Here is a 25,894-nt window from a genome sequence, read left to right as displayed (position 1 = left end):
TAATGGTGTCGTATCACAGTGGTGTCTCAGGTTTGAACATATCATTTAATAGACATGTTAATGACAGAAAGCGTTCCGATCGGTGAGTGAAGAAGGTATTTTGGATCCTTCTTTATATACAGTAGAAGTTGATCGTGAGGGAAAATGAGGAGTTCTGCTCCAGCGTCTTCCACCGTTTTCCCTTTTTCGGCGAGATTTGGTTTTGCTGACTTTCAACAACTCTGCTTGGTCTGAAAAAAACACTTTCTCGTCAGAATCGAATCGACAATTTGGCCCTGATTCAACTGCAAGTGAAAGAGACCCCGAAGCAGACTTCCTCTGACCATGTTGTTGGCGTTCTTCTGGATAGTGTGGCTTGATTTTATGGTCTTCTATAGACGCCCTCTCCTCTACACTCTTAGAAATAAAAGTGCTAAGTAGAACCATATAATAATAATAATAATAATAATAATAATGCATTATATTTACACTCTTAGAAACAAGGGTCCCAAAAGGGTCCTTCTACAAGGGCTGAGGTTCTACCTGGAACCATTTGCTTCTGAAAAACCCTTTCCCGAAGAAGGGATTCTTGGTAACACTAATGGTTTACATCCAGAGAACCCTTTAAAACCCCTTTCCTGAATAAAGGGTTTTAAAAGGGTTCTTGGTGGAACTCTCCAAAAGGGTTACAGGTGTAACCTTTATAAAGAGGTTCTACCTGGAGCCAAAAAGTGTTCTCCTACACTCAATGAAATAAAAGTGCTAAGTAGAACCATATAGGGTTCTATCGATCTTCGGCTTGTCCTCATAGGAGAACCCTTTTTGGCTCCAGGTAGAACCTTTTGTATAAAGGTTCAACCTGGAACCCTTTTGGAGGATTCCACCAAGAACCCTTTTAAAACCCTTTATTCAGGAAAGGGGTTTTTAAAAGGTTCTCTGGATGAAAATGTTTCTTACTGGAACCATTAGTGTCACCAAGAACCCTTGTAAAACCCTTTCTTCGGGGAAGCAAATATTTCCGGGTAGAACCTCAGCCCTTGTAGAAGGACCCTTTTGGAACCCTTAGTATAATCACTTGCGAGGTTGGACCATTTTACAGCAACTCGACTCTTATTTTTGTGTTTAAGATGCTCACTTTAATTAGAATTTAAATTTTTGATGTGGCGGTGTCATAAAGAGGACTAGTACACTCTTAGAAATAAGGGTTCCAAAAGGGTCCTTCTACAAGGGCGGAGGTTCTACCTGGAACCATTTGCCTCTGAAAAACCCTTTCCCGAAGAAATGGTTTTTCAAGGGTTCTTGGTCACAATAATAGTTACAGTAAGAACCATTTTGATCCAGAGAACCCTTTAAAACCCCTTTCCGAGTAAAGGGTTCTTAAAAGGGTTCTTGGTGGAACCCTCCAAAAGGGTTATAAAAAGGTTCTACCTGGAGCCAAAAAAGGTTCTCCTATGAGGACAAGCCGAAGAACCGTATATGGTTCTACTTAGCACTTTGTTGGGGGAAGGCTATATAGTAGAAACTGACAAAACAGACGCACAGTGTACATCTTGCCCATTTATTTTACAGTACAATACACACACGGCAACTCCGGTGTTTCCGTGTCTCCTGAGCCACAATGGCGGAGTTCTTATTAAGATGCTGTATTTTAACGTTACACTGATTTGGTTTCCCACAGCCGCACTCTTGTTGTTTTTTTTCCGCATATCGTTTTAAACTCGGGGTGTTTTTTTGTTGTTGTTTTTTTAAAATCACATTTGTATGCTTTGTCCAAAATTGTTCCGATAAGGGAAAATGTAACAAGCCTTTTCTCCGAAATTACACAAATGTGTATTATGTGTAGTTGTATGTGTGCGTGTGTGTGTGTCCTCTTTGTCATATGGGATGATATGTAAAATGACTGCAGTTTTGCAGGATGAGCTAAAGGATCTGATTCCGGAGTATATTTAGGTCAATGAAGCTCAGTGTCAATGGCCGAATGAGTCTTCTACTGCAGGAGCTTTGGGTCCATATAACAACAACATCCCTCCTCCTTTCTGTACATGATGTACAGTCATGCAATGTTGGGATTGTTATGTGGCCCCTGGATCACTGTGTGCCGAGTGATTTAAACAGAAACTAATTAGGGATATGCACCATGTAAGCACAGTATCAGCTGAATTAATGGACGTTTTAAAGGGCCATTCCAGTGATTTCTTATTGCACTTCCATAAATGTGACACTTGTAGCCGAGGCCAAATATTCTTGATTCTACATCTACTCTGTTTTTTTTTTGTTTTTTTTTGTGGTTTCGGGTTGTTTTTTTAGACTCTCCAAGCCTCAGCTGAGACACCTGGATGACGGCACTTATTTATTTTTATTTCCCCAGTCCATATGACTGGGCCAGGACTAATTGATCACCGAACACAACTTTAAATGTTGTTCCTGTGATTGGTCCTATGAAAATTAACATTCTCGATGCAGCAGGTATGCACTCAACTCATCTGCCAATCAATAATGCCATACGGGACAGCGTTAAAACTCGCATCATGATTAAGTTCCAGTGTGTAAGAATTAGTGACATCTCACGGTGAGACTGAGGATTGGAACAAATGGAGGACTCTCCACTCACTTCACAAACCAGAAAGGATGTTGTTCATCATCATTTGTGCTTTAAAAAAATAAAAAATAAAGCAAAACTAACATCTTAGCTGGTTTTTGCGTTCGGACTGTTCGAGAAACGTGGCGAGGAAACAAGGCAGCCTCTGTAAAATGAAGCTTAATGGGGACATATTATGCAAAATCAACTTTTTAATCATTTAAATCCTTATATTCGGGACTCCGGGGGCCCTATCAGGCAGCAAAGTGTGAAAAAAGATGATTCGCTCATGTTTTTGTGGTCCTGGTAAAACACGCGTGCTGGCAAGGGCAAAGGTATCCAAAAAACCGAAGTCTGCGAAAAGATGTATTCTTGGCTGCACAGTGCAGCACAGAGTTCTACACAAACTTCAGTGGATTTATCTGTCCAGTGGATACATGTTATATATGACGGCAATGTGCCTGCTAGAGCCTGCAAATCATCACTTTTCCAAATGCTAACTGCCGTTAGCTCCCAGTAGCCTCTGGCTAGTTTTCTTTTACTTTTTTTTTTAAGGTGGACCTAAAGAGATACTACTAAACCGAGCGTTCTGAACAGGGCTGTTTTGGCAGGGTGATTGCACTGCTGTGGTGCTTCATCCTTGTCACGTGTCACAGGCATGTTCATTAGGGCACCAGGGAACTAGTTTAACTTGGGGAAATAGAGTATAATATGTCTACTTTAATATCAGTCAGATCTGATAGTATTTCTTGACATTTTCAGATGAATAATGTTACCTCTTGATAGTATTTCTTGACATTTTCAGATGAATAATGTTACCTCTTGTCTGTTAATGACCAAACGGATATAATATGTCCCCTTTAAGTACACATAAAAGTGGCTTGAAGTGGCTATACCCGCGTACAAACACACTTTGTTGGTAGCTAAATGTTACACACTGGACCTTTAACTCTCTCCATGCTGTCAGCCGATGCTCAAGTACAGCATAGTCCCAAGAAAAGTAATCACACCAAGTACCACGTCAGGAAAGCGAAAAAAACTAACAATTGTGAGCAATTGGGTCCTTTCCCAAGTATTAGCCTCCCCCGTTCACGATTCATCACTCCTTCATATCCAGAGGTCGACCAGTGAGCACTGTTTGCACTTTTCCCTTCTGCAAAAGGTGAACCTGCTGAAAACAAACAAACACTGGCAGATAAACGGTGTCGAAAGCTGCAGGGTGGCTCCACCTACATGTAGTTAGATGCACACTTGTATCTTGCATCTTATTTAGAAACCACTTTATTATTATGATTATTATTATGATTATGATTATTGTTGTTGTTATTATTATGTGACTTCACATTTGCTGTATTTCCTCCATGTCGAGTTCAGTGTTGACTCTGTCATCATGGACCAACTGTTTGAAGTTATAATACAATATTATTCGGTGTCTCTTTGGTGTTTTTGCAGTGATACAACTTCCTCCTTGTCGATGCAGGCACAATGCTGGTTCATGCTGTCGCACTTTTTAGGGAAATGAGACCCTCCCCCTCCCTCTCCCTCTCCAATGTAAACCATGTTAACCCCCCCCCCCCCACACACACACACACACACACACATTGCAAAGGGAAGCATCCAAAGTCACGGGAATAGTGACACAGAAAACATGAAGTGTAATATTTTGCAACATTAGTACCATTCCAATAAAGTTTTACTGGTAAAATTCTACTGGAATTGCGCACATGCGTTTGTCTTGGACTTGTATTTGTTCCCTCTTGAGGATGAAAACACTGACCTTATCTGGACCAGTAGCCCTTATGGGAACCAAAAACCTGGTCTGAGTGAGGCAGTGTATGGCGATGTAAGGTTATGGTTAAAGTCAGGGATTAGGCTTTGTGTGGGTTTACATTTTTGTGGTGACCAAAAAACGTTTTGGGAAAGTGATGTCAATTTACTTTTAGGGAATTTAACATCCTTTATTTTTGCCTTTTTTAAATGCTTTTTTTAGTTTAGTTTCACATCACCTTTTTAATTTGGCTTGTTTTTACTTGTATTTATTTAAATGTAACTCCAGCGGTGGTGTTTTCCCTTCCTGTTGGATCACTTTTGTGTGTGTAATTGATTCAGGCTATACATATATGTATGTATATATATATATATATACGTGTGTGTGTGTGTGTGTGTGTGTGTGTGTGTGTGTATGTATGTATGTATATATGTGTGTATGTGTATATATGTATGTATATATATATATGTGTATATATGTATGTATATATATATATATATATATATATGTATATATGTATACTTATATGTGTATATATGTATGTATGTGTATATGTGTATATATATAGATGTATATATGTATTTATTTATCACCCGTGCGCTAAAAGCGAGACAATTCCACCTTAAATGCCAATTGCGTCCGTGTCTGCGTCTGAGACAATCGGCGCCATCTTCGGTCTACCTTAAGCGCACAATGTGGCCAGCGAACGCAAGCGTACCAGCCAGGCTTCCGTCCTCGTTCTCCTGCCGGGGGGGATCGCACTCCGGCTGCTCAGCTTTTGACACAGCAGCGTCACTTGTGAGACAACAGACGCACTCGGGCCAAAGCCTCATCCGGCACCCGCAGCAGAAGATGTCCGAGCCCAACAAGTACCGAGAGTGGATCCTGGAGACAATCGACTCTCTCCGCTCGAGGAAAGCCCGTCCAGACCTGGAGAGGATTTGTCGAATGGTCCGGAGACGACACGGGTCAGACCCGGACCGAACCAGGATAGAACTGGAAAAACTGATTCAAGAGCAGACCGTGCTCAAAGTTAGCTACAAGGGCTCCATCTCTTACAGAAACGCGGCGAAGGTGCAGAGGAAAAGCAGAAAGAAGAGTGAGTTTACGGCGGCTGGCGGCGGCGGCGGTGGCGGCGGCGGCGGCGGCGCGGAGGCAGCGAGGGAGAGAACCAAACACGACCATCTGAACAACAACGGCGACAGTGCGCACAGCTTCAGCGACCAGGAGGAGGCAGAGGAGTCGGAGCCCAGCCCAGATCCCCACACTCAAACATCAGCCAGCACCGCTGCCAAGAAGCCGAAGCCTGCCTCCAGCCCAAGTAGCGGAAACGGGTGCCTCTGCTGTGGCGCAACAACGGGCTGCGCCGTCGGGAGCGGCTGTAAAGAGGAGAAAGCAAGTGCAACGAGAGACAAGGGATTAGGAGAGCGGGGACTGTGGGGCTCTCCGCCGCCCGGTCCCGGACTGGGGACAAGCGCATGCCACCACGGCGATGGCAGCAGGACAACGCCGGGAAAAGACGTTGCAGTTGACGGAGGAAACGCGCCTCGTGTGTCCGGAGCTGACAGTGAGAACAAAACTTGCTCAGGGAGCGTCAGCAGCAGCAGCAGCAGCAGCAGCCTCCCTCCACAGCAGAGGCAGACTGCGCCCCACAAACCCAAACTTCGAGTCGGAGGAGGAGCGGGGAACCACGCCAACTCCAACCTGGGCGACAGACTGGTCGCTTCTGTTCGCAGTCTGTCCGAGAGGAGCCTCCGAGGGGCCCCCGCCGCTGCCGCTGCCGCTGCCACTGCCGCGACCAGAGGCCACATGATAAAACCACTGGGGCTCAAGGAGATTTTGGGTTATCTGAGCAGCCAGGAGCAGCTGTCAGAGGAGAAGCTGACCCGCGGCAAAGTCAAAGTGGTCATGGAGAGAGAGGTGGCGAGAGGCAGGCTGCGCAGGACCCGCTGTGGGAACATCACTCTTCCGTTGCGGGGGATGGAGGTGGAGGAGCCGATGCCGAAGAATGCGCCCGCTGACGGACTTGGGAAGAGCGCGCCGCAGGACCGGAGCACGGCGAGGAAGGTGAGAAACGACAACTTGATATTTCCAACACGCCCCAGTAAAATGTGCAGAACTGTGTGCGTGCGTGCGCGTGATTTGATGGCGAAACTACATCAGGACGCACGCGCTCAGCGCCCTGCGCCAAATATTTTTGGTTTTTTTTCTCTTAAAACCTTGACGCAAAAGTGCCTCTGTGTCTTTGTGTGTGTGTGTGTGTGTGTGTGTGTGTGTGTGTGTGTGTGTGTGTGTGTGTGTGTGTGTGTGTGTGTGTGTGTGTGTGTGTGTGTGTGTGTGTGTGTGTGTGTGTGTGTGTGTGTGTGTGTGTGTGTGTGTGTGTGTGTGTGTGTGTGTGTGCCGCTCAGTGTTATCGCCGCGGCTGCTCCGCTCTCGGGATAAGCGCGCGCGCGCGACCTCCGTAAAAGAGCGTCTGTGCGCGACGTGGTCACGCGCAGCCCCCTCGTTTCATTGTCACAATCTCTCGTGTGTCAGTAAACATTGTGATTCCTCTCTTTCAGGAACTTTATCCGTGCGCGTCGCGGTGTCTGGGGCCTGCCGCCTGCCGCCTGCCGCCTGCCGCCTGCCGCCGCCTCCGCCGCGCGGTAGGCGGTGTCTGTAAACTTGAGACGTGCCGCGCGCGCTGCACCCGCGCGTCATGTATTGTTCATGCCGATCACACGTTTATCGTTTTTTTCACGAGAGTCATGGAGAGGTGTTGCTGTTGTTGTTGTTGTTATCTTCACGTCTCGTGCCTTTGTAATCACCGTCAGCGCGCGCTCGCTCGCTCTGCTCCCTTTCCTCTCTCTCTCACACACACACAAACACACACACACACACACTGGAGTTATCCACAAAAGGTGGCTTGTGTGTGTCTTCCATCTCCCCTGCAGGAACTTTCGGATTAAACTCACGTGTTGCTCAGCAAACCCAAAGACTAAGAGATGCCTTGACCCCCCACACTTCTCTTTAAGGGTGCCATTTTTTTCTTACTTTTGATATAAGTTTATGTTGTCACTGCAGCAGCAGCAGCAGCCGCCGCCGCCGCCGCCCTCCTCTCCAGTCCAGGAGGAAGAGCAGATGGACGGAGAAGATGAACGGGAAGAGAAAGAAGAAGAAGAAGAAGAAGCAGAAGGGGAGAGGGAGGATGGTGATCCCCGGAGTTCTGATGAGGAGGGAGGACGATCGCCGGTAGCCATGGCAACCGAACCAGGGCTCACTGATGTACCTGCAGAAGATCCTGAGATTCAGGCAGCATCAGAGCAGGGGAGCCCCCACCAGCAGCAGCAGCAGCAGCAGCAGCAGCACATAGTCAAAGGTGTGTGTGAGTGTAAAGTAACACAAGTTGTGGGCATTTTTATTATTATAAAGTCGATGTTATTGCATCACATACAAGCCGTTAATATCAAAACCAGATAATTAGATATCAGGCTCTTTGTTGGTTGTTCTCTCTTTTTTGTTCCTAATCTTTGTCCCTTCTGCGTTTGGCTGCTCAGAGATTCCGGATTCCCTCATCAGGGCTCTGTCCCCACCCGTCCAGGAAGCTTCACTGTCTCAGTGTAACGGTGGACGCCTGGAGGACAGCGCTGTCCTCACAGATCCGCCGCCAATGGCGGCACAGGTTAGTGAGCGTCTTTCGTGTTTTTTTTTTTGTTTTTTTTATTTACCGTGAATTGTCCTGAATAAGGGTTTTATTGTTATTTTTTTCTGTATTGCATTTATACGGTGGCCTGGAAGTGCAAAACATTATGTATAACAACATGATACAGCCACAGTCCCTTACAGGAAAGGAATATACCAAATTACTTTTTAAATTTAAAGGTGTCATATGTAAGAATGTGGCCAAAAACGGTTACTACATTCAAATTCAAAATACCGAGGTCTTTTAGGTTTCGTTTGTTGACGTAACTGGCAACCCGTGGTTGCTCGGCAGCTGAGACTCTACTGACTGCAATGATTGGTAGACGGCGGTAGGTGGCGCCACATGCCAAAACAGGATTTCAAAACATAAACATGATTTGCAGTCTGCAAAATATTTTTTTTAATGCAAATATTAAAAAATGAGTCACAGAGACTCATTATTCCTGAGTCTCTGTGACACATTAGAAGGATTTTATGGCCAGTTGCTTTAGATTTATTACATAATGCACCTTTAAAGTTATTTATTTACAAAGTTTGTGGAAGGACAGTGAAACGTTTATTTTACTAATACAGTGAACGTTATGGCAAAGGTTTGATACAAGAAGGAGTAAAAAGCCAAAGTCCGAAGTGGCTTTTATTTTGAAAGCCAGGTTGCAAGGAAGTGGTTCTGTATAAAATTGGCCGAATAAAGAACTTATTCCAGGAGTTTGCTGGTGTATATTTGTTTTCAAAAAATTTAAATTCCCTTTCTGTAAAAATCTGTGTGTCACTTAGCGAGGGTTTCCCTCAGGGTTTCAGGAAGTTACTCACAGATTCGAACTTCCGCGATCATCAACAACGCATGCGAGACATATTTTGAATTTTAGACGACAAGCAACAACATTGTTTTCGTCAAAAAAGAGCCGTCTTTCAACTACGTTGATCTCTACCTGCAGTCGTCAGTGAGACCGACGCCTAGGGACCGTCTACAAAGTGCAACGCCCGAAAAAAACATTCAATAACGTCACCATAGTACAGTGTAGTGTAATAAAAATTTAATTCTTTTGTTGATTTGCAGGCAGATTTATCGTTCTGGTGTAACAGTCCATAGTATAACCCCAGTCCAGAATAAACCTGGGATTAAAGCAGCCTAGGCTAGATTATAGCCTAGGTTATAGCCTGTTATACCGGGTTACGATACACTTGATACACGGATTCGTAGCAACTGTGGCGTTTTTTTGAAAATGAAAATTAGCTTCGACTTGAATTCGTATGTTTCGGGACGTGTAATAATGGTTTGCGCTTCCAGGCCACCGTACATTTACCACAACAACTTTTTTTCGTCATGAAGCCTGAGTCCTGTAGACGGAGCACTATCATCAGAGAATTTATTTAATTATCTGCGCTCATTTTGTATTTGGTATATACCTGTTTGACCCCCCCCCCCCCCCTCATCGGACGTCACAGAATCAGCAGCAGCGTGAACCAATCAACCTTGCCTCCTCAGCCTTCACCGGTGAGTTGTTCCGCTTCCGAAATATACACGTTTTTTTCTTGCATGTATGCGTTTTGTGGTAACAGGAAGTCACGCTGCACTTCACGTTTTATCCCCCCCCCCCCCCCCCTCGTAGCTGTGGAGTGTAAGACAGAGGTGGGTGTGTCGTCCTGCCTGCTCACACCCACCGCTTCCCCAGGAGACTCCGGCCTCTCTGAAGAGCGAGTGATAAATGGAGGAGTTAGTAGTGCGGGGTGAGTACGGCAGACATACTGATTCATCACTGAAAGCAGCCCCTCGCATGCTTTTTTTGTGTCTGATATGAAGTCATTTTTCATGTAAAATTTGCCGGAAACCAGGGCAATCAAACAACAACTTTGAATCGTTTTAATGTGACACATTAAATACTACATAGGGACTTACAAATCGACTTTTTTGGGTTGATGGATCACAGCAGAAAATGTATAAATGTAGGCTCAACAAGTACACATTTAAAAACAACCCAGTTTGACCAACGTGCTTTACAGAGTTAAATGTATAACAAATATAATCAATAATAAATTAAAGCTGCAAGCAGCGTTGTGCGGGCCCTCGCACCGCTACCAGGCCGAGTAAGTGGGTAAGTTTCGTGGCAAATTGTCGAAATTCGCCAAAATTCCAATGGCTTGCAAAACGCCAAGATGGACTCCAAATCCAAGATGGCCGACTTCCTGTTGAGTCGAGATTATGGTCCCAAGAGGATTTTTTGTTCGTCTTGGGCCGACCGATGTTCCCGCCAAATCTCGTGAAATTCGGCGCAACTTAATAATTTCGGCTGCTCCGTAGGCTTTTGACCTGAGGGGGGCACTACTGAGCCATTTTCCAATGGTTTTTCACAATTCCATTATTTTATCGAATCCGTTTTCACGCACGATAGGTGGTCAAATTTGAGATTCCGTCGAGAGAAAAAAAAGAAGAAGAATTCCTAGAATAACAAGGGGGTTTTAGTCGGGATTTTGGCGCTAAAATCAAAAAAAGGCAGCGTTCTGGACCAGCTGCAGTCGCCGGACAGATGACTGGTCTAAACCATCATACGGAGAATTGCAATAATACATTTATTAGTCCTGCAGAGGGAAATTCCTTCCCTGCATTTAACCCATCCATCCTCTACTAGAAACCTTCCTAGAATTAGTTAGCAGCGAGTAGCCACTGAGCAGCGCCCGGGGAGCAATGGGGGTTGGGTACCTTGCTGAGGGGTGACCCCCAACCCTCCGGTTACAAGCCAAGTTCCTTTTCCACTTGGCCACGAGATGTTGTAAAATCATGGTTCAGAGTCTCTACTAGGACTTTAAGAGGGAGATACGACTGTCGAGATTTAGTAAAAGTAAAGTAGTACAATGAAAGTACCTGTAATGTGCTCTACCACATATTTCTAGGTTGAAGAAGTGTGAGGCGGCCAGTGGAAGCCCGCTGGACTGGACAGTGTCTGATGTGGTCAGTTATTTCACAGCAGCTGGTTTCCCTGAGCAGGCAGCTGCCTTTCGGACCCAGGTGAGTCTTTGAATTCCCTTTAAAACCCACTAGAGGGCACCACAGACGGGACTGTGCTTTAACCCTCCTCTCACGGTAAGCTCTGCTCTCCTCATTAGGAAGTCGATGGCAAGTCTCTGCTCCTCATGCAGCGCGCCGACGTCTTGACCGGCCTGTCAATCAGGCTCGGCCCCGCCCTCAAGATCTACGAGCATCACGTGAAGGTGCTGCAGAAAACGCACTTTGACGACGACGACTGCTAACGGCGCAGTTACGTTTGCATCGGCCTATCGCGCAAGTTCTATGAAAATGCATGCATGAAACACTCTACTTTTTAGACAGACATGCACACCTCTGTTTCTCTTCCTCTTGGCCCACAAATGTCGGCTGGATTTTCCTGGACAACAGGGACTTTCTTTTACACGAATGTTTGAGGGAGAAAACAGGACGTCTGAGACAGTCTTGCGATCTCTCTTCATCTACCAGCGTCAAGCACTTTCTTGATAAAACTGCGAGAGGTGGTTTTGTCTTTAAACTCATTTTCAAAGAGATCCATTTTTATTCAGCCTGTGTGTTTTTTTTTGTCCCGATGAACACAACAAAGACAGAGAATGCTGGATTAGAAGTTGACCAAATGAAATACATTCCCAGGAACTGGACTGGAGGGTTGAGATTCTGGTGTAGTCGTCAACACCAGGATGCGATCCGATGCACAGGTCACGATCTTATATAAACAACAAAGAGTCACTGGTCAAAGCAATAATCTGATAATAACTCCCCCCTAGATGTTTGACCTTGTCGCCTTTTCCACGATGGTCCCAGCTCGCATCAACTGGCCTCGGTACGGCACAGTTCAGCCGCGCTGTTTCAGACCGAAATCTCAGCCCCAGAAGACAGAACTGTGTTGTGATTGGCCAGCCAACGAGAGCTTTCCCAACTGTCTTGTGATTGGCCAGGTACCTGGAAGTGACGTAATTAGCAACGTCAGCTTTCAGAAGCGCAGCTCCCACCTCTGGAACGGTGGATGCACTGCTACTCATTATCAAAACATTTTTAAATGGCTTCATCACGACTCCCCATCATAGTCCCTCATTGACCCGGAGTCGGACCCAGAGTCAGTAGACACTGTCGCAAGTGAAACACCTCCACAACTTATGTTATTCTTCTTCTGCGGTTCAATGTACGCAACCGGACGTGCCCGAACTAGCGCCCGGAGCAGGAGGATCTGCTGTTCAGGAGACGGAATCCTTACGTCACGATTCCAGACTTTTTCAGACCGCTTGCAGACTCTGGCGACAAAGACACTGATTTGTCAGCTTCCTGCAACAGCGCGAGTGAAATCACTGCAATAACCTGCACAACCTAGTGTTAGCACGGACCATCGTGTAATTCGGTGTTAAAGGGTTAACGTGTAGTAGTTCATGAGGAATGTCGGAACTCCTCTGAGAGCAAAGCGGAGACTGGACTGATCTAATGCCACCGACTCCAGAGTGGACACACCAGCGAATGGGAGCAGAACAATCAATGTGAATATGTAAATATATTGAAACATTCACGCCATTTAACGCATTAATCAACATGCGCGAATCGCAGCTGTAACTTTAGGTAGCGGACGATGGAGCGGAATCATTCGAGTCATCGTGTACCACCAGCATTTTTTTACCGTTTTTACAAAAACTCAAACCTGAGAAACCAAACACTGTCGTGTCGTCCCCCCAACAACCCCCACCCCCACCCCCACCCCCCGCACTTGTACAAGCAATCATTCCAGGTTTTCTGCAATCTGTTCACGAAATATGGTTTCCCTTTGTGAATGTTTTCAGTCCGTCCTCCACGCCACATTTCTTTTAAACCTCATCTACCTCTCATCTCTACAGAAGCCAAGAACAAACATGGTCGCTGTGCGATGCGCTCTTTCATAACGGGGCTCATTTTCACAGATAAAAAATATACACTACTCACAAAAAGTTAGGGATGTTTGGCTTTTGGATTCAATTTCAGAATTTACAGGTGAACTTAAGTTGACCTTCTCTATTGTATTCAAACGGTCGTCTTCATCATGATCTTCAAATCATGAGACCAAGACAACACTTTACGCGACAACGCTCCCGGGTGAAACCGAGGGGCTTAAAAACGCAAAAAAAAATGAACCCACCCTCCAGAGTGGAAATCTTAAAAACGCTCCACCGCCGCGTTACCGTCTAAAGGGTTGAAAAACGCAAAAGTGTGCTCTGAGCTGCTCACGCTGGCTATCCTCCCGTACGCGTTGGCGTCACGCGATACGCGCGCTCCTGGTGTTGCTGTATGGCAGTGCTACGCAGTGCCACCTAGCCACCTGACATGCATACTACATCAAATTCCACACACTTTTGCGTCACCGCGTGCGTGCAGATTTACACCCAAAGACGATTGTCGAAACACGGAATAAAAAGTCACTCGAAACGTCACTTTTGCGGTGGATCGTTGTCGTGTAAAGCTAGCCTAAAATTGATCATGTTTGTTGTGGTATTGCCACCACTGTTGTTAGCTCTTGTTCGAGATAAAGAAATTGCGTCCTTCTACTTAAATGCCCTGCTTTCATGGTAGAATATTGCCGTAGCATGAACTTTTCATGGGGATATTCTTGTCGAATATGGCTAACTTTTTTTGTGAGTAGTGTATAAGGTCGTTCCCTCTTAACTCGGCCTGTCGGGTCTGACACCTGTGAATCAGGCCGTTATCCCTCGATCTTGAGATAAGCGAACATGGGCCCCCCTCTCAGCTTTCGCACACCTCTCCCTTAACGTTCACCTCCTCTTCTCAAAGAAGGCGATCCGGTCTCGCAGCAGGATTTTACACGCAGTTTCTGCCTTTGTTGCTCGTCCCTTGCTATTTGTAAAAAAGGATGATTTTAGTAATAAAAGACGAAATCAAAACACTATCGTGTGGAAAATGCCCAGTTACTTTTTATTATAGGAAGCATGCATTAAACAAAGTTGTGATTCGTTTATCAAGCAGATATATACACTCAAGTCGCAGATTCCTTGAGTTGAGACTTCCTTGACTTTAACATTGGTCAAAGACTCAAAATTCACTTAAAGGTGCATTATGTTATAAATCTAAAGCAACTGGCCATAAAATCCTCCTAATATGTCACAGAGACTCAGGAATAATGTTCATATAACAAACTGAACTCACCAACAACAACAGTACAGACAAAATATTCTTATTAAAAAAAAAAATTTGCCCACAGCAAATCATATTTTGAAATCATGTTTTGGCATGTGGCGCCACCTACCGCCGTCTACCAATCACTGCAGTCAGTAGGGTCTCAGCTGCCGAGCAACCACGGGTTGCCAGTTACGTCTGAGCTGCAACGGCGGAAAAAACAAAAACTAAAAGACCTCGGTATTTTGAATTTGAGTGTAGTAACCGCTTTTGGCCACATTCTTACATATGGCGCCTTTTAACTTATGGAATATTTACATTTTCTCAAATATTGAGGCGTTAACGTTACAGTTTTTTAGGGTTCGAGCACGACTGCAAGAACCCTATTGAAATGCAAGGAGTTCTTCTTATTATTATTATTATTTACTTTTTTCCTCAAAATAAATCGCGTTTTTGAGGGCCTGAACATACCCCAAAACTAATGGATTTTGTCATGTATCAGACCTGGTGACTATTGGGCAATAATCAGCTCACCGTTTTTTGACGTACCAATAATATTACAGTGTTACAGTCGAATCAAAGTAGCTGTAGTCTTGTTTTTTTCATTATTATTATTATTATTATTATTGTGAACTGCGTCACGATGGTCTGTCATTTTTAAAAAAGTGGGTCCCCATATAAAAAGTTTAGGAAACACGGATATACATACTGTATGTGGATATGTACTGTGTGTTTGTTTTTCTCTCTCTGGACCTTTTCTAGCGTAAACACTGACCAGTGATCCTCATGGAGACCAAATCCTGGTCCTAATAATGGCAGAACCTCATTTGGGAGGAAGTGACCGAGTCTAGGGCTGTAACATTTGCGTTGTGGTGAAGTTACGGTTAGGTTAGGCGCTAATAATTTGGTCCAAATGAATGAAAGTCTGGAAATAGATCATGTGAAATATGAGCATGTGTCTGTGTGTGAGGTTGATAGCTGAGGTCACAGTGACGACGCGAGTCAAAGGTGGAGAGTGAAAGATCGCGCGAGGACATCCAGAAAATGTCTCTTTTGGAAAGCATTTCCAAGAGTTTATGTTGACCCTGAAATATGTCCCTGTAAGTTAGGAAAACGTTCTCTGGCACCAGCTCAGTGCTAGTGCTGGTATTTGGGGCGGGGGGGGATATCATGCTATATCAGTCTTGGGACACTCTCCAAGGTAAGTGCCTGGGATCTCTGCCTGTTGGCGAGTATGAAAGTGTGTGCACGCACACGATGGGGTTACAAAATAAGACGGCGAAGCTTATTAATACCTCCACTGATGAACACACAGCTCCCACTAACCATGATGGCTCCAGGCGCCAAAGGAAAACACAGAAGAGACTGACGCGACGTTTGTTTGGGAACTCGGATCAGGCTCGGTCTGAAACCTCAGGCCCAGATCGGGAAAGAGAAAGGAAAAAGTGAAGCTATCTGGAATCTGACGAGACACAGGAACAGCAGTCATGCGGGGCTCGGGAGGAGCAGAGTGAGTGAAGCAGCTGTTTCGGTATTTTACGGATATTGACACTGCTCTTTGCACTATGAAACGTTTCTTTTACATTATGTTCAGAATGACAACATATTTAAAGCAGCGGTGTCAAACATATGGCCTGCACAAGGGTCCAATCCGGCCCGCAAAACAATACTATATTGGTCATTTCAAAGAGAACAATTTGGAGATCTTGTTGTTTTTTAGGTTAGTATGCTATTGTTTTACTGGTCCGGCCCACTTGACATCAAATTTCATTGCAATAAATGAAAATATGTACTAGAGCATTGGTTCTCAAAGTGCGGCCCGAGAGCCAATGGCGGCCCGCAGAAACATTTCTGGTGGCCCGCAATGAATTAAAGTTGATAGTTTTAATCCAGGATCTACATTACTGGCTACAGACCAATAAGTGTTATTATTAACAGGATTTCTTTCTGGTTTTTTTCGGTCCAATGTTGGGTTCCTAAATTGGCCCTCAGGTATCAAAACTTTGAGAACCCCTGTACTAGAGTAAAAAGATAACACACCCTTTTTGGGACTTATTAAGGTTGAAGATACTTCAAATAATTTGAATTGCAGCCATTTTCTTGCTGCACTGGCCGGTCGTTGTGCATAAAACTAAAATGTTCCCCTCATAATGGTTATATTTTCCTGTTTCTTTAGAGGCATTTTGCAGTGTGTGAACTTAAATGAGTTTAACACCCCTGAATTAAAGCACTTTAAAAATGTAGTAATAGTATGGTAATAATGATTTGTTTACCATTATTGCATTGTAAATAGAATAGTATTACTACACTATGACCTCCTTATTACCATGCTGTTTCACTACTGTATTGTACAAAGTGCAATTAACAATACATTTGCATGGTAAATGTTCACATATCTACAGAATCATCATGTGTGGTTGCTGCGCTGAGAGCCAGACAGAGTCTAAATACAGCTTGGTGTCACATGAGGAAATTAGAGCGACGGGACGGTGTAGAGCCGAGCCTTGCATGTGAGAGTCGCGAAACGATTGTGTGTCTTGTTTGGAAGCCCAAAGGGAGAAGATTTCTCCACCGCCATCCTAAAGCAGAAGCCGCGACCCAACAGGCTCGTCGTGGATGAAGTCATCAACGAAGACAGCAGCATTGTCAGCCTGTCGCAGGTCTGTGTGTGCGTAGTGTGCGCGTGTGAATACATTATATACACCAGAGGTTGTTCTTACACGTGTGTGTTCCTGCCAGAATAAGATGGAGGAGCTGCAGCTCTTCAGGGGGGACACGGTGGTGTTGAGAGGACGGAAACAACGGCAGACGGTGTGCATCGTCCTAACTGACGACACCTGTGCAGACGAGCGCATCCGGATGAATCGCGTGACGCGTAGTAACCTGCGCGTCCGGCTTGGTGATGTCATCAGGTAAGTCATCAGATTGATTGACTCATTTTTTATTTTAAAGGTTCCCTGGTATCCTAATGAACATGTCTGTGACATCAATCACTTTACCAAAACAGCCCTGTTCAGAACGCTCTGTTTAGTAGTATCTCTTTAGGTCCACCTTAAAGATCCACCTTAAAAAAAAACAAAACGAAACTAAAGGGACAGGAAATGACATCAGCCACAGAGACTAATGGGAGCTAACATCAGTTACCATTTGGAAAAGTGATCATTCGCAGGCTCTAGCGGGCACATTGCCGTCATATATAACATGTATCCGCTGGACAGATAAATCCTCTGAGGCTGGACGTTTGTGTAGAACTCTGTGCTGCACTGTGGAGCCAAGAATAGAGCTTTTTCGCGGACTTCACGGACTTCCGGTTTTCGGACACCGTTGCCCTCGCCAGCACTTTCACGTGTTTTACGGACAAAGCGGAGCTCCGCGAGACAACAATTCCAGGAATTTAGCGCATTGTGGCGTCCCAAAGAGTGCGGAAGTCAACATGGCGTGTTTCATCTCCTGTGCTTAGACTGAGATTTTGCATAATATGTCCCCTTTAAGTACAATTAATCAAGATACAACTGTACACATGTCTTTAGGCAGGACTGATCATATTTAAATGGCCGGTGTCTAAATCATCTGTATCATGTCTGTGTGTCGCCACAGTATCCATGCCTGCCCCGATATCAAGTATGGAAAAAAGATTCATGTTCTCCCCATAGATGACACCATTGAAGGCCTGACTGGAAGCCTCTTCGACGCTTTCCTCAAACCGTACTTTCTGGAGGCTTACCGGCCCGTACACAAAGGTGCCACAACAACACCACCACCACCACTCATCACTAAAGCAACAGCACCCTACTATATAAAATAAAAGTGCACACATTACTCTGTCTGTCTGTCTGTCTGTCTGTCTGTGCTGTCAGGTGACATCTTCCTGGTGAGGGGGAGCATGCGAGCAGTGGAATTCAAGGTGGTGGAAACAGACCCCAGCCCTCACTGCATCGTCGCCCCAGACACCGTCATATACTGCGAGGGAGAGCCAATCAAAAGAGAGGTCTGTGACGGATTAATGAGCCTCTGGTGTCTGCGCTGTCATTGTATGTTGCCATTCAGCGGATTCCAGCTGAAATCAGCAGAATAATCCACTAATACACTAAATGATTGGAGTGAAATCAGATGGAAGCTGAATATTTCTACTTATCATACACATCCACACACATATGAATGTTTTCAGTCCGTCCTCCAAGTCAAATTTGCATGTGTAAAAGCCTCTGGTTTGTGGGGTGCTGTTGTACTTTGCCTTTCGGTGGACATTTTGTGGTTAAAGGAGCCATATTATACCCGATTTCTCCAAGTTAACCGAGTTCCCTGGTGTCCTAATGACATGCTTTGGTCAAAATACCTTAAAGATGAAGCACCATAGCAGTTCAATCACTTTGCCAAAACAGCCCTGTTCAGAACGCTCGCTTTTGAGTGCCTGTCTCTTTAAATGCAAATGAGACACAGGAAACTACGTCAGCGTCACTGAGGCTCCGGCAGCTAACAGCAGTTAGCATTTGGAAAAGCCATCATTTGCCAATGCTAGCCGGCACATTGCCGTCACATATTAAATGTATCCACTGGACACGTAAGTCCTCTGAGGCTGGAAGTTTGTGTAGAACTCTGTGCTGCACTGTGCAGCCTAGAAGAGAACACTTCGTGGACTTCTGCTCTTCCAGATATGAGCGGAAGTCAAAATCCGCCTGTACTTAGAATGAGGAGTACCACAAAAACATGAGTGAGTCATCTTTTTTCACACTTTGTCTACTCAGGGCATCTAGAGTTCAATTCCCTTCAAATTGTCCTTCTAATCCTTTCTGCATTAAAGGCTATCATTGGTCTTGTTCATAGACACTAAGTAAATATTTGTTTCCCCCCAAGCGTGCCACATTAAAACAACAACAAAAACTTACCTTATCTGTTTTGCATCCTGTCCCCTGTGATAGGACGAAGAGGAGAACCTCAATGACATAGGCTACGACGACATCGGAGGCTGTCGAAAGCAGCTGGCTCAGATCAAAGAGATGGTCGAACTTCCTCTCAGACACCCGGGTCTCTTCAAGGCGATAGGAGTTAAGGTGTGCGTTACACAACACAAACAAACACATGCTCTTTTTGAGCAGCTATTCTGGTTATTTGGACAATGTAACCTAACCTGACCTAAAGCCTTATCCATAATCAAGTAATATCCGTAACCGCAACTCACATCCTGCGCCGAACCCTAACGAGTGGCTCTGAAAAGAAAAATAGTACCTACTCAACGTGGGCAAGATTAACCCACATTTTTAGTGGGTTAGAGGGTTAGGGTTGGGGTTGGGGTTCGGGTTAGGGTTGGGGTTAGAGGTTAGAGGGTTAGAGGTTAGAGGGTTCAGAGGGTTGGGTTAGAGGGTTAGAGGTTAGGGGGTTTAGAGGGTTAGAGGGTTACAGGGTTAGAGGTGGGTTAGAGGGTTTAGAGGGTTGGGTTAGAGGGTGGGTTAGAGGTTAGAGGGTTAGAGGGTGGGTTAGAGGTGGGTTAGAGGGTTTAGAGGGTTGGGTTAGAGGTTAGAGGGTTAGAGGGTTAGAGGTGGGTTAGAGGGTTTAGAGGGTTGGGTTAGAGGGTGGGTTAGAGGTAAGAGGTTAGAGGTTAGAGGGTTAGAGGGTTAGAGGGTTAGAGGGTTAGAGGGTTAGAGGGTTTAGAGGGTTGGGTTAGAGGGTGGGTTAGAGGGTTAGTACCAGAGCAGGTACTAAAAAATGTACCTGCTACCAGTTAATATACTAGCGGAAACGCAACTTTGCCGTGACCGTGCCATACCGAGGCGAGGCAAGGCAAGCCAGTGGAAACACTCCATATGAGAAATTAGACTTAGGACAGTTTCAGCAAGACTAACACATGTTAACTAACATGTGTTAGTCTAGTTTTTTCCCTCATGCAAACATATTCACTGTGTGTGTGTGTGTGTGTTTCCCTCGTCTCTGTCAGCCCCCCAGAGGCATCCTGCTGTACGGCCCTGCAGGGACAGGAAAGACCCTGGTGGCTCGAGCTGTAGCCAATGAAACTGGCGCCTTCTTTTTCCTCATCAATGGTGAGGTTTGCTACAATGACATGGTGAGACCAACTGTGCCCAGGCAAAGCTGAAGAAATGGCTAGTTTTTTGATTCAACAGATTGGCGACTCTGGTTCACGTACTGGTTTTTTTCCCTACTGATGGCCCTGTGTCTCACATGCTGCACATCATTCTGTCACTAGGTCCTGAGATCATGAGTAAGCTGGCGGGAGAGTCGGAGAGCAACCTAAGAAAGGCGTTTGAGGAAGCGGAGAAAAACGCTCCAGCCATCATCTTCATTGATGAGTTGGATGCAATCGCTCCCAAGAGAGAGAAGGTAATCTGCAGCCAACAAGTTATGAAGAATATTTCTGCTGGATAAGACCAGTTTACATGTGTGTGTGTGTGTGTGTGTGTGTGTGTGTGTGTGTGCATAGACCCATGGTGAGGTGGAGAGGCGTATCGTGTCCCAGCTCCTGACCCTGATGGACGGCCTAAAGCAAAGAGCTCACGTGGTTGTCATGGCAGCAACAAACCGGCCAAACAGCATTGACGCTGCTCTGAGACGCTTTGGTCAGGAAACACACACTACACACACAGGGTTATCTATCTATCTATCTATCTATCTATCTATCTATCTATCTATCTATCTATCTATCTATCTATCTATCTATCTATCTATCTATCTATCTATCTATCTATCTATCTATCTATCTATCTATCTATCTATCTATCTATCTATCTATCTATCTATCTATCTATCTATCTATCTATCTATCTATCTATCTATCTATCTATCTATCTATGGACAGCTTTAACAAAGCCTTATCTCTTTTGGTCTCCATAAGGGCTACTGTTTATGTCAGAAAAGGTCCAGAAGAGGTCACTAATCCAAGTACACACACACACACATATACAAATATAGTGATGTTTGTCTTCAGGCAGGTTTGATCGTGAGATCGACATTGGAATCCCAGACTCGACCGGCAGACTGGAGATCCTGCAGATCCACACCAAAAACATGAAACTGGCTGATGATGTCGATCTGGAGAGGGTGAGAAAGTCCAGCAGTTCGGGCCAACACACGTTAAAAAAAAACCAAAATCATCAAAACCATTACAATCTGATTTTGTCTAATCCCAGTGTTATGCATAAAAAATAAAGTAAGATGCGCCATGCAGCAAACACACCACCACCAATCAATAGATGGGTGTGTGCCACTTATTATTATTAATAATTATAATAATTGCATAAAACTGAGTTGATTACTACTGTGTATTTCAGATCGCCATGGAGACCCATGGTCATGTGGGTGCTGACCTGGCGGCTCTGTGCTCAGAAGCCGCTTTGCAGGCCATTCGCAAGAAGATGATTCTCATAGACATGGAGGATGAATCCATTGATGCTGACCTGCTCAACTCAATGGCTGTCACGATGGACGACTTCAAAGTACACACACACACATACACAAGCTCTTGTAAATCCTGTGTGTATATATATTCTTGCATTTTTTTTTATTAATTTTTTTAATATTATCAATATTGTTTTAAAGCAATTTTTTTTTTTATTTTTTTTTTTTTTTTTTTTAAGTCATCATACTTCAGAAGATTATTAGGGCCACATGTAGAAAAATTGAAAGTGACAGTTCTAAGGTGTAAGAATTCCGTCAAAAAAGTCAGAATTCTGAGGAAAAAAGACAGTTCTGACTTTAATCTCAGAATTCATGCTTCATACATATCAAACTTTTTGTCAAAAAAAGTGATTTGAATGAGTTTCAATGAGCACATGTTTGTGCGCAGTTGTGTCAGTGTAAGTATTTTAGTTAACATTGTTTACAATACAAAAATGTGTCTAGGAGTGTTGAAGGCGTCTCTTCCTTTAATCAGTGGGCGCTGAGTCAGAGCAACCCATCAGCTCTGAGAGAGACTGTTGCAGAGGTTCCTCAGGTCACTTGGGTGGACATCGGAGGATTGGACGAGGTCAAGAGAGAGCTACAAGAGCTTGTTCAGGTGGAAGAAAACACGTTTAAACAGTAATAATTATCAACCCATCAACTGGTTTGTAATTATTTCATTAACCAGCCATTGAATTTCATTTTGCCCCTATCAGTACCCTGTTGAGTACCCGGACAAGTTCCTGAAGTTTGGGATGACGCCATCCCGAGGCGTGTTGTTCTATGGTCCTCCAGGCTGCGGGAAAACCCTTCTGGCTAAAGCCATTGCTAACGAGTGCCAGGCCAACTTTGTCTCCATTAAAGGTCCTGAGATGCTCACCATGTGGTTTGGAGAGTCGGAGGCCAACGTCAGGGACGTGTTCGATAAGGTAAGGGCAGCTGAAAGGTTCAGTTGTAACATCTAGGAGGGTTCATTGGCAGAAATACAAGCACTGCCGTGTTTCTGCAGTAGCACAAACAGACAAATCTATTTCCTACACTTTAGGGATGGGACGATACCACTTTTTTTGTCTCAGATACCGATATTGCAAACTCTACCGATAACGATATTAGTCTGAAACATGAGTCATTTTAGACCATTTTTGAACTATGAAGCTGTTACAACACATTAATGCTGAGTCATTTCAACAAAAGGTTCCAAAAGGGTCCTTCTACAAGGGCTGATGTTCTACCTGGAACCATTTGCTTCTGAAAAACCCTTTCCAGAAGAAAGGGTTTTTCAAGAGTTCAGGGTAACACCATTTTGATCCAGAGAACCCTTTAAAACCCAGTTTCTGAATAAATTGTTTTAAAAGGGTTCTTGGTGGAACCGTTACAAAAAGGTTCTACCTGAAGCCAAGAAGGGTTCTCCTATGAGGACAAGCCGAAGAACCTTATATGGTTCTACTTAGCACTTTTATTTCTGAGAGTGTAGGATTTTTGGATCATATCGGATTTTATGTTTCTATCTGTCCGATATCCGATCCCGTGATTTTGAACCAATACTGAACCAATACGGACCGATACCGATTCCCATCCCTACGACAGTTTCAAGTTTACAACACAAACAAATCATCCTTTCGCTTATGTGAAGGAAAGTGAGGGGTTAGTGGAGGAGTCCTTTGTTTGGTGCAATCTGCAGTGTCACCATTAGATGTCACTAATTTTTACACACTTACACTGATATAAAAACAAAAACCTCGGAGAATGGCTGACTCCAACTCTGCCATGTGTCCCGTTGTAACCTCTGTAACCAGGCCAGACAGGCAGCGCCCTGCATCTTGTTTTTCGATGAATTAGACTCCATTGCTAAATCCAGAGGCGGCAGCGCCGGGGACGCAGGTGGTGCAGCCGACAGAGTCATCAACCAGATTCTCACCGAGATGGACGGCATGTCCGACAAAAAGAACGTTTTCATCATTGGTGCCACAAACAGGTGAGGGGAAGTCGTTTGTTTGTGGGGTTTTTTTTTCGCGATTACGTGTTCAAATCTCTCTAATCCCACCAGACCTGACATCATAGACTCAGCCATCCTGAGACCGGGCCGTTTGGACCAGCTCATCTACATCCCACTCCCAGACAAACCGTCTCGCACCGCTATCCTAAATGCTAACCTACGGAAATCTCCTGTCGCACGTGTAAGTTGCACACACACTGGGCACACGATCATTTTTGACATTTATTATGATTGCGATGTGATTCATAATTGGGCCTCTATACACCTATGTACATATTCCATTAAAAACCAAACGTTTGCAGCTAGAATAGCCACATTAACAATGTACAAGGACATTTCTAAGTGACCCCAAACTTTTGAACGGTAGTGTATATAGAGGCTCTAAGAGTGTGCAATATAGTGTCTTTTATCCTTTTTTTCAACACAACCTATAGGCAACCTGATCAAATTTCCATCAACTATATAAACACAAAAAATTCCACAGTTCAAAGTTCACACACTTTGCTCGTTTTTGTGGGAAAAAAAAACAATTTTGTGACTTCTGCACAATTATTGCTACTTTATATCACTAGTAAAAATGCAACGTAAAATGAATCATAACTTTGACTCAACAACACATAAGAAGCATGTAAGAAAACACATTTTTTAAAGCCTGGATATGTGACCTACAAACTCACACCACCAGGATGTCCATATAAGGAGTTGTATTTTATACCTACGGCAATTTACCAAGGGTGCACCTGCAGAGCAGATCCGTGCCGTGTGAGCATACTATGACGTTTTTGACAATTTTTGGACCACATACTATCTTTTTTGACCGTTTTGGACGACATACTATACTATGACGTTTTTGACCGTTTTTGGACGACATACTATACTAGGACATTTTTGACCAATTTTTAATTTTTTTGACGACATACTATACTATGACGTTTTTGATCAATTTTGGACGACATACTATCTTTTTTAACCGTTTTGGACGACATACTATACTATGACGTTTTTGACCATTTTTGGACGACATACTATACTATGACGTTTTTGACCGTTTTTGGACGACATACTATACTATGACGTTTTTGACCATTTTTGGACGACATACTATACTATGACTTTTTTGACCAATTTTGGACTACATACTATGACGTTTTTGGACGAAATACTATACTCTGAGGTTTTTTCTTAGTTTGTGTGTGTTTTTCTCTGCGTCATGTAGGACGTGGATCTGGAGTACCTGTCCAACATCACAGATGGTTTTTCCGGAGCTGACCTGACAGAGATCTGCCAGCGAGCCTGTAAGCTGGCCATCCGTGAGGCAATCGAGGCTGAGATCAAAGCTGAGCGTCAGAGGCAGAACAGACCAGGAATTCCCATGGTCAGACTGTCAGGCTTCTACTGCATGTTATACGAGACTAAACCAGGGGTTGCTGATTGACTCTGCAAGAGAATATGGAATACGAGAAGCTACATGCTCTCATAACATTTGTTTTCCTCTGTATCCAGGATGAGGATTTCGACCCAGTCCCTGAGATCAGAAAGGACCACTTCGAAGAGGCGATGCGATTTGCCCGTCGCTCTGTCAGTGACAACGACATCCGGAAATATGAGATGTTTGCTCAAACTCTGCAGCAGAGCCGAGGGTTTGGAAATTTCAGGTACAAACGCTCACACAGTAAAGTGATGTAAATACAGTGTATCACATGAGAGGATACACGTTAGTTTGGCCCTCCAGCATATTCTTTTTTTTTGTTCTCCTGCCAGGTTTCCCTCTGCTACTGGTACCCGGTCTGAAGGTCAGGGGTCAGGCTCTGGGTCAGGAAGGTCAAACCTGTACAGAGAAGAAGGTGATGACGATCTTTATCAGTGACAAAACCCATCGTAGAGCTGCACAGTGTTTTCCTCTCTTACTGTTGTGTCAGTCTTTCCTGCTGAGAGGGAAATAGGGTAATAAGTAATGGTAAGGAATTCTTTTTCATGCTAAGAATTAAAATGAAAAAAGATTATCTGGCTCTAGAAAATATTAGGATGTTTTGTTTTAATGTCAACACCAATGCATACACTTCTAAGACGCTGGCACTAAGAAAAACAACTTTAAATGTGTCAACTATAAGAAAACAAAATCCTTTAAGCACTCTTTATTCTGTTTGCACAGTGACATTTATGTAAGTTGTGTGTATGTTTGAGTTTGAAATGTGATAAATTCATTTGTATAATTTTATGATCAGTTTTTTTTCTTTCCTCGCCATAGGATATGATATGTCTAGATTTGTGCATGAGTATCATTTCAATATTAATTCCTGTGTGGGAAAAACGATTTGAACACAAACGGCAACAAACTCAGGAACATGCACCACATGAAGACAGTATGAAGGA

At 44.2% G+C, this 25,894-nt stretch overlaps 2 protein-coding genes across 3 annotated transcripts; both read left to right on the top strand.

The window, feature by feature from the left end:
* Window positions 1-5,177: 5,177 nt before the first annotated feature.
* Window positions 5,178-11,252, top strand: samd1b (sterile alpha motif domain containing 1b; the record flags this gene model as incomplete). The annotated part of the gene is made up of 6 exons (XM_083905699.1): window positions 5,178-6,392; window positions 7,410-7,660; window positions 7,884-7,990; window positions 9,617-9,734; window positions 10,896-11,010; window positions 11,109-11,252. 6 exons carry the CDS (start codon window positions 5,178-5,180, stop codon window positions 11,250-11,252), a joined length of 1,950 nt encoding a protein of 649 aa, XP_083761825.1.
* Window positions 11,253-15,423: 4,171 nt separating this feature from the next.
* On the top strand, window positions 15,424-25,732 carry LOC310940795 (transitional endoplasmic reticulum ATPase). Of its 2 annotated transcripts, XM_083905803.1 has the most exons (18): window positions 15,424-15,646; window positions 16,685-16,796; window positions 16,876-17,048; window positions 17,734-17,876; window positions 17,994-18,124; window positions 19,056-19,187; window positions 20,069-20,171; window positions 20,336-20,469; window positions 20,570-20,705; window positions 21,074-21,186; window positions 21,417-21,581; window positions 22,019-22,141; window positions 22,242-22,454; window positions 23,322-23,500; window positions 23,573-23,702; window positions 24,738-24,896; window positions 25,025-25,176; window positions 25,283-25,732. In XM_083905803.1, the coding sequence occupies exons 1-18, from the start codon at window positions 15,624-15,626 to the stop codon at window positions 25,386-25,388; spliced, it is 2,427 nt and encodes an 808-aa protein (XP_083761929.1). In that variant the 5' UTR covers window positions 15,424-15,623; the 3' UTR covers window positions 25,389-25,732. The 2 variants fall into 2 exon arrangements, with proteins under 2 accessions (XP_083761929.1, XP_083761930.1); XM_083905804.1 differs by lacking the exons at window positions 15,424-15,646; window positions 16,685-16,796 and having other exon boundaries at window positions 16,907-17,048; window positions 17,790-17,876.
* The last annotated feature ends 162 nt before the right edge of the window (window positions 25,733-25,894 follow it).

The sequence above is a fragment of the Microchirus variegatus genome (assembly GCF_963457635.1).
Source record: "Microchirus variegatus genome assembly, chromosome: 19".
Classification (NCBI taxonomy): domain Eukaryota; kingdom Metazoa; phylum Chordata; class Actinopteri; order Pleuronectiformes; family Soleidae; genus Microchirus; species Microchirus variegatus.
Note: the sequence above shows the minus strand (reverse complement) of the source record. Positions and strands in the feature narration are given on the sequence as shown.

Bases quoted from the DNA above. Each gene is read 5' to 3' on its own strand.
- LOC310940795 (XM_083905803.1), top strand. From the start codon at position 15,624: ATGCGGGGCTCGGGAGGAGCAGA. The intron at 17,877-17,993 runs GTGCCACAACAA...CTGTGCTGTCAG, and splicing joins TTACCGGCCCGTACACAAAG to GTGACATCTTCCTGGTGAGG. The intron at 23,501-23,572 runs GTGAGGGGAAGT...TAATCCCACCAG, and splicing joins ATCATTGGTGCCACAAACAG to ACCTGACATCATAGACTCAG.